This window comes from Oncorhynchus masou, chromosome 1, assembly GCF_036934945.1.
Source record: "Oncorhynchus masou masou isolate Uvic2021 chromosome 1, UVic_Omas_1.1, whole genome shotgun sequence".
Classification (NCBI taxonomy): domain Eukaryota; kingdom Metazoa; phylum Chordata; class Actinopteri; order Salmoniformes; family Salmonidae; genus Oncorhynchus; species Oncorhynchus masou.
Window position 1 is genome coordinate 20,459,608 of NC_088212.1, and position 9,311 is coordinate 20,468,918.

Consider the following 9,311-nt stretch of genomic DNA (forward strand, 5'->3'; position numbering starts at 1 on the left):
GTTGTGCAAGGGAAGAGAAGAGCTTGGACTGGGCTGAGCAGGAGCTGGAGACCAGAGGTGCTTGGGTTGGGGTGTAGGGTTTGAGCATAGCCTGAAGGTAGGGAGGGGCAGTTGGTCACTCATGGGATGGTCATTCCTAGCTCTGTCTATGAATCTGAGAGTGGTTACATTCTTCCAACCCCATCCCTGAGATATTTACCAAAACCTTTGTTGTTGTTTGAACAGATTGTTCTTTTAAAGCCTTTATGATGTCTAATAAACCGCAGGATGCTGTTGCACATGGAAACCATGTGTTTGATGTATTTGATACCAATCCACTCATTCCACTCCAGCCATTACCACGAGCCCTGTCCTCTCCAATTAAGGTGCCACCAACCTCCTATGCTTGATTCTTTACCAGTGGTTCTGGGTCTCTACAGCATTCAGTGCTCCCACTGCTTCAAACTCATTATTTCTTTAAAAGGAGAGTGCAGACAAACACAACAAGGCTGATTATTCAATTCTATAAATATTCGCAAAGCAACAATTGTCCATTTCAGTGGGGATTTCATTAGGCATCCACAAAGAAGAAACTAGTAGAGAGGGGAGTAAAGGAGAAAGATAGAGAGACAGATAGTGGGAGAGAGACAGAGGGGGATAAAGACAGAGAGAGAGAGAGAGAGAGAGAGAGAGAATGACAGAGAGACAGATAGAGGGAGAATGACAGAGAGACAGATAGAGAGAGAGAATGACAGAGAGACAGATAGAGGGAGAATGACAGAGAGACAGATAGAGGGAGAATGACAGAGAGACTGATAGAGAGAGAGAATGACAGAGAGACAGAGAGAGGGAGAATGACAGAGAGAATGATAGAGAGAAAGAATGACAGAGTGACAGAGAGAGAGGGAGAATGACAGCGACACAGCGGGGGAGAATGACAGAGAGACAGAGAGAGGAGAATGACAGAGAGACAGAGAGAGAGAATGACAGAGAGACAGATAGAGAGAGAATGACAGAGACAGAGAGAGAGAGAATGACAGAGAGACAGAGAGAGAGGGAGAATGACAGAGTGACAGAGAGAGAGGGAGAATGACAGAGAGACAGAGAGAGAGGGAGAATGCCAGAGAGACATAGAGAGAGGGAGAATGACAGCGAGACAGAGGGGGATAATGACAGAGAGACAGAGAGGGGGAGAACGACAGAGACAGAAAATGAGATAAGGTGTAGAGAAAAATAATGGATAAGAGAGAAAGACAGAGAGAGAGAGGGGTAAGGGAGAAACATGAACAGAGAGAGAGGGGTAAGGGAGAAACATGAACAGACAGAGAGAGGGGTAAGGGAGAAACATGAACAGAGAGACAGAGGGGTAAGGGAGAAACATGAACAGAGAGAGAGGGGTAAGGGAGAAAATGAACAGATAGAGAGAGGGGTAGGGAGAAAAAATAGAGAGAGATAAGGGAGAAACATGAACAGACAGAGAGAGAGGGGTAAGGGAGAAACATGAACAGAGAGAGAGAGGGGGTAAGGGAGAAACATGAACAGACAGAGAGAGAGGGGTAAGGGAGAAACATGAACAGACAGAGAGAGAGGGGGTAAGGGAGAAACATGAACAGACAGAGAGGGGTAAGGGAGAAACATGAACAGACAGAGAGAGAAGGGTAAGGGAGAAACATGAACAGACAGAGAGAGAGAGAGAGAGAGAGAGGTAAGGGAGAAACATGAACAGACAGAGAGAGAGGGGTAAGGGAGAAACATGAACAGACAGAGAGAGAGGGGTAAGGGAGAAACATGAACAGACAGAGAGAGAGGGGTAAGGGAGAAACATGAACAGACAGAGAGAGAGAGGGGGTAAGGGAGAAACATGAACAGACAGAGAGAGAGGGGTAAGGGAGAAACATGAACAGACAGAGAGAGAAGGGTAAGGGAGAAACATGAACAGACAGAGAGAGAGAGGGGTAAGGGAGAAACATGAACAGACAGAGAGAGAGGGGTAAGGGAGATAGATAGTGAGAATGATTTATGGAGAGAGACTGGGTTTATAGAGGAGGAGGGATGCAGAAAAAGAGGCAAAATGTGGAAGAATGAGACTGAGGAGAATGAGGAATTTGGTACAGGAGGGGTGATGAGGAGAGTAGGGCTGACAGGTTGCTGATGGGAAACAGGAGGTGTTTGTGCACGAGTAAGAAAGAAAGAAAGAAAGAAAGAAAGAAAGAAAGAAAGAAAGAAAAAGAAAGAAATAGTGAGAGAGAACAGGATGAGGGATCAGCATGAGAGTCAATTAGGACACAGAATGGTCGGTCGGGTAACAGAGTGATCACATGAAGCTCAGACACTAGAGTCCAGGATCAGATGGGATCACGAGGACACTTAGGAGAAAACAAGACACAAAACACACCCTGGGAACAAGACAGAGAGAGAGGCCCAGTAAATCAGTAAGCTACAGTTCTACGTACACCTTCCATTGACACACACACATTAACAGCAATCCCTACAGGTGTGCACTTTGCAGGGAGTCACAGAGTTTGTTGAACCCCTAAGGAACGAGGCTGAAGCATGGGAAAAAAAGTTGAACACCACCCACCCTACCCAGATGGGTCACTCTGCTAAAATGCTCTTACGTTACCAACTATGTTTTATTCCCATAACCACATGAACTATAACTGTCCTCGCTAACCTTTCTACAGAAAGCTGTTGCACTACAGAGCTCCATAGCACCAGGAGATCTACACCATTCCACCAATCAGGGGTCCTAACATTCCATGTAGGACTGTGCGATATGGCCAAAATAACATATCACAATATATTTCTCATTCTTTTGACTGCATGGCAGTGTTTGACGGTATTCTATGTTTCTGAATAATACAAGCTATAAATATGTTTTATGACTAGTTCATAACCCTAGGATGGCAACAGATTCATTTTAATTGGTTTAATGGTCTTTCTCCTTCCTGATTGCTTATTACTCAACCAAACTAGGACAAATCTGACTTTTCATTTATTTAGCACTGTATCAACATATCGTTATAGACGATTTAAAAAAAATCCATACCGGTATACCTTGAAATATGATATATCACCCAGCCCTAGCTACACGTTACCAGTGTATTGACCAATGATTGATATCTATGCTGTTGACAAAGTAAACAAACACTGACTATACAATCTAGGGGAGCAGTGTTATGGACAACCAAACAGGGTCACTTGTTGGTTTGGCTCCAGTATTGAAAAAGTCCTGTTATACTGTCCCAATACTGTCCTCTCTCTTTAGGCCTCTGTGCCTTTATCCATTTCTCTCTGTCTCCCTCTGGGCACCATGTGGTGGTTCTTCATTAATTCATCCCCCCTTCAGCCTCCCTGCCGTCTTCCTTTCTCCCTCTGGAAAATTAACCCCACCCCCCCCCCCACACCGCTCTCTCCCCCCACTTCCCAGGCCCCCCTCTCTGCTCTGCCATCCTCTCTCCCATGTCTCACAGTCTATCCAGTATGGCTGTGCATGGCAGAGGTTGGCGGTTTCCCATAGCAGGAAAATAATCCTGCAACAACAGGACATTTAAATTATTGCGTGGATTATAATTAATGGACATTTTTGTAGGGGTTGATACATTTTTTTGTTAGTGCAAATCAAGTCTGACATTTTAAAGTGGAAATTACCTGCAACAACAGGGTGATCAAATTAAGATCTTACATCTGTAGATGTTGGCCCCAAGTTAACCACTGACTGATACAGGGTCAGTTTTTCTCTGTTTGATTAGTGGTTAAGGTTATTATTGTAGGGTAGGTTAATCTGATCCTAGATCAGTGGGTACTAAACCCAATAAGAGCAGCGTTATCACTTTCCAATCTACCAATACTATCCCATCCCTCCATCAGTGTTCCCCGGACTACAATACACAGGTTCATTCTCCTTCTATCCCTTTTGCCCCTGACTCTCTCTCTGGGATTCTGCCCAGACAGCAAGTCCCATGTCCGCGACCTCAAATGACACAGGGGTCATCCAAATGGCTCCCTCTCATTGGTTTTGCGGTTCTACACAGAGCAAACTCGCTGTGTTCATTAAGAGTGAGTGGGAGAGGGGTCTGAGATGAGTGTGTTTGTGTGTTGGGGGAGGGGGGGTTTAAGGCAGACCTTTCATTCTAAAATCTCACACACAAACAGTCTCACATTCACACGGATTGTTGAGTTTCACCCGACAGTTGCACACAAACAGTCTGACCTTTTTATTCTGAAATAAAGAGCGGACAACTAAGCCGGTTATTTGTAAATGCTGATTATATTAGATATGATTATTATGTTAATATTGATAGCATCATGAGGATGAGGATGTTAACGATAATTTCATGAGGATGTTAACAATAATGGCGATGATGAAAATGATTGCTATGGAGAGCGTGACAGTGGTGATGATGACAATACTGGTGAACCCCTCAAACGAACTGTCTTACTCTCCTGTCTAGTGTCTGCTTGGGATCATCCAATTACTGTGCCACCCCTAACACACTCTCTCTCAAACACACACGAACACATACAGGAAAAACAATGGCACACACATTGACAAAGAAGCACATGTATGCAAATGTATATAGACCATGTTTTCCCAACACCCAAACAAACACACACACCAGTGTGATGCTGCGTCTTCCATTTCAATTTCCATGAAAAAAAACACCAGACATACAGACACACTAATCCTTACATAATCCCCTCCTGCTGCCAAACACCAAACTCTGTTCCTACCAATTCTCGCTCACACACACATACATACACACGCTGCTTAACACCAAACTCTGTTCCTACCAATTCTCGCTCACACACACATACATACACACGCTGCTTAACACCAAACTCTGTTCCTACCAATTCTCGCTCACACACACATACATACACTCTGCTTAACACCAAACTCTGTTCCTACCAATTCTCGCTCACACACACATACATACACACGCTGTTAACACCAAACTCTGTTCCTACCAATTCTCTCTCACACACACACACACACACACACACACACACACACACACACACACACACACACACACACACACACACACACACACACGCTGCTTAACACCAAACTGTGTTCATCATAGAACGTTTTCTCTTGCAAATATAAACTTGGAGACAAATACAAATTTTAAAGGACAACATACCTAACATCTCACTATCCCTAATATATACCTGTTACTTTGTACATAAATGCTATTCACAGAGTTCAAAATGTCATATTTTCTAAAAAATGGAATGTTAAGTAGGTTCTGGACTCATTACCAAGTACATGGGAATAACACACTAATTCCCTTTATTCATCAACAGACGAGATGATCAGTCTAGATCAGGGTCATCGTTAGTTACCCCAGACACAAATTATATTTTAAACCTAACCTTAACCATACTGCTAACTTCATGCCTAACCTTAACCATACTGCTAACTTTATGCCTAACCTTAAATTAAGACCAAAAAGTAAATTTTTACAATATAGCCCATTTTTTTACTTTGTGGCTGTAGTAAATAGTTCAGGGCAACAGTGGTAAGAAATGAGACCACAGCTGAATGGAGAAAATATGATTCTGTCTTGCTTACTTTATTTATACATTTTAGTCATTTCGCACACGGTATTATCCAGAGCGACTTACAGGGGCAATTAGGGTTAAGTACCTTGCTCAAGAGCACAAACAGATTTTATTTTTCACCTTGTCAGCTCAGATATTTGAACAAGCAACCGTTCGGTTACTGGCCCAGTGCTCTTAACCGCTAGGCTACCTGCCACCCACTTCACAAATGAGGCTACAGGTCATCTGGCTTGTATTCAATAGGCACCAAATGGAATAAAACAGACTGAAACAGGCAGGGACTATGAGAACTTGTCCAATAAGAACATTTTTGTTTTTGTATTCCGTTGCAAAATGTTTTGCTATGTTTTGCATTAAATAATGTAGGACTACTATTGGAAGAAAACACGCTTTGGCTAAGTCATTTATGGAATAGTGGGTTTCTTATGTAGTAGCCTTGTAGTGGATCAGCTTCAGTGTACAGTAGATGAGTGTGGAGGTTAGTGTTAAGACGTTTAGCTACTTCTCTAGTTGGTACAGTAGATGAGTGTGGAGGTTAGTGTTAAGACTTTTAGCTACTTCTCTAGTTGGTACAGTAGATGAGTGTGGAGGTTAGTGTTAAGACGTTTAGCTACTTCTCTAGTTGGTACAGTAGATGAGTGTGGAGGTTAGTGTTAAGACTTTTAGCTACTTCTCTAGTTGGTACAGTAGATGAGTGTGGAGGTTAGTGTTAAGACTTTTAGCTACTTCTCTAGTTGGTACAGTAGATGATGAGTGTTAAGACTTTTAGCATGGTTGGTACAGACTGACTAGCAGATTTACCCAGTTTGTATGTGAGAACGTAGATCATGGTCCAGGGCGTCCCAGGTACTGACAGCAGCTTCCGCCACACCCTCCAGGGATGCACAGCGTCCGACTGGACCCCCTTCCTCCCCTCTGCCTGGCCCCTCAACAGCTCATTGTCCAGCACGGGGGCCCCCAACACAAACAGTGCCACCCCGAAGTACACAAAGGCCAACAGCATAAACATAGGGCCCCACCCAGCCACGTCAATCACAGCCAGGAGCCCGCCCCCGGCGAACACCGAGCCGGCCTTGTAGCCCACCACCTGAGCCATGTTGCCCAGGCCCAGCTCGCTACGGCCCTTCAGCAGTCCCACAGCAGCCCCGTCCACTGTGATGTCCTGAACCGACGCCAGGGCATTCATGGCCAGCAGAGTCCCCACCACTCCCCAGATGTGGGCCTCCGGGGCCAGAGCGGCACTGGAGAGACAAGTAAGCGCCAGGCCAGAGACCGTGGCCACCAGCCAGCGCCGCTTGGTGCCCACACGGTCCACCAGGGGTGCCCAGAGGACCTTGAGCACCCAGGGGAAGTAGAGGATTTTGGTCAAGCCGATGTGGGTGAGGGAGTGGCCCGCCCCACGGAGGTAGACAGGGAGCAACAAGGACTGGAGACCATAGGGGATCCCCTGCACAAAGTACAGGAGGCCCAGAAAAACCAGCTTGTCATTCATGATTAAATAGGAAAGGGACAATTCGTCAGGTCATGACGATGTTCCACCAGGAGCTGATCAAATGGGTCGATCAGCCTAGGAGAGATGGGGAAGAGAGAGAGGGGATCATTTCACTGACGGAAAACATGAGCAAATGGGTGCCGGAGTCTGGTCTAGTTAGTCCGGCAGACTCCAGACCACACATGCAAGCTAGTGACGGGGTTCCAAATTCCACCTTGCTCCCTATATCCCTCTGTATCTGTCACCTTGTCTACTTGTCTTCCCCTCATGATAAATAGTTTGGGGTTTTAGTATATGTATTAAATGAAGGAAACTCAGGTTTCATTATACACTGAACAAAAATATAAACGCAACATGTAAAGTCCTGGTCCCATGTTTCATGAGCTGAAATAAAAGATCCCAGAAATGTTCTAAATGCACCAAAAAAATGTGTTTATCTCAAATTTTGTGCACAAATTTGTTTACTTCCCTGTTAGTGAGCATTTCTCCTTTGTCAATATAATCCATCCACCTGACAGGTGTGGCATATCAAGAAGCTGATTAAGCAGCATGATAATTACACAGGTGCACCTTGTACTGGGGACAATAAACGGTCACTCTAAAATGTGCATTTTTGTCACACAATACAGTGCCACAGATATTGCAAGTTTTGAGGGAGCGTGAAATTGACATATGGACTGCAGGAATGTCCAATAGAGCTCTTGCCAGGGAATTGTATGTTAATTTCTCTACCATAAGCCGCCTCCAATGTAATTTTAGAGAATTTGGCAGTATGTCCAACCGGCCTCACAACCACAGACCACGTGTAATCATGCCAGCCCAGGACCTTCACATCCGGCTTCTTCACCTGTGGGATTGTCTGATACCAGCCACCCCGACAGCTGATGAAACGGAGAATATTTTTTGTCTGTAATAAAGCCCTTTTGTGGGGGAAAACACATTTTGATTGGCTGGTCCTGGATCTCAAGTGGGTAGCCTATGCCCTCCCAGGCCCACACATGGCTGCACCCCTGCCTCGTCATGTAAAATCCATAGATAGGGCCAAATGAATTTATTTAAATTGACTGATTTCCTTATATGAACTGTAACTAAGGGAAATCGTTAATAGTTGCGTTTATATTTTTGTTCAGTATAGATTCTGGCAAACTGATGCATCAGACAGCTGTCAAGCTTTATTCACAAGCAATAATTAACTTTCATAACACGTTCATCTTCCTTTTAATTAAACGTATAACACATGGGACCGTGTAGATATCCGTTTACGCCCCAAACTTGACCTTTCGATAGTAGCAAGCTAAACTGATGTCTCGGTAACTTGGCTAGTTATACCACAAGCAAAAACCAATAAACATGCATGGCCAAATAGCTAGTATTCAAGCTAACGCTGTCATACTACCAATTCAGAGTAAGTTAAGTATCAGCGCGTGCCAATAGCTAGCAAATTCCGTGGTGAAGTTTTATAAATATTATATTATAAAACGTTAATCTGAGTGCAATCTGTTATGATAATTGTGTCGTTAGCTAGATGGCTACATACTGGAAAGGGAGAACCTGCTTTCAGCGTCTCGTCAGCAACACTAACAGAGTACATCCGGGTCACGCAATTTCAGAACTTTTCCAAATAAAAGCCCCCCAAGTAATAGTAGAAACGTTTCAATAACCTGTATTTACTCATGATATATGAACAATTATTGTCTTAACATTAACAATGATTCCTATTTGTTCATATTTAAGTTACATTTGCATTAAACCTGGGTTTTAAAACTTGTTCCAAGGTCAAATAAATGGCCACAATATGAATCACCATATGGAATACATATTGGTTTAAAAAAGCAAAAACTATTCTGGGTGTCACAGTAAAAGTATTGTAGGAAATACTCAGTAGGGTCTGTAGAATGTATATACTGTATGTATGGTGTCATTTCATAGGGCTCTGAATAATACAGTGTTGCTGGCCTTGTCCTCAACCCATTCCATTGGCCACAATGGGAATAACTGTATATGGAATACATATTGTCTTATAGAGAAAAAAAAACTATTCTGTTTTCCGCAGTAAAAGTATTGAAAGGAATTATCAGTGCGGTCTGTATAATATATATATGATGTTATGTCACGGTGGACACTTTTATATGCACAGCGACACTTTTTACACCACCCACTCCCTTGGTTCCAATGCAATACACTACAGGCCAATAGATTACATATTTTCTTATAGAGAGAAATATAGTTTAGGTGTCGAAGTAAAATGTACAGTACCAGTCAAAAGTTT

At 43.6% G+C, this 9,311-nt stretch overlaps 1 protein-coding gene across 1 annotated transcript in view; it reads right to left on the reverse strand.

Annotated features, from left to right (window-relative positions):
- LOC135542322 (major facilitator superfamily domain-containing protein 3-like) overlaps positions 1-8,628 on the reverse strand; it is a 33,598-nt gene extending 24,970 nt beyond the window's left edge. Inside the window, exons 1-2 of the mRNA XM_064969600.1 lie at positions 8,580-8,628; positions 6,332-7,117 (exon numbers count right to left, since the gene is read on the reverse strand). Coding sequence (XP_064825672.1) covers positions 6,332-7,042 — 711 coding nt within the window. The 5' untranslated portion in view covers positions 7,043-7,117; positions 8,580-8,628. The remainder of the gene's footprint in view (positions 1-6,331; positions 7,118-8,579) is intronic.
- Between the last annotated feature and the right edge of the window lie 683 nt (positions 8,629-9,311).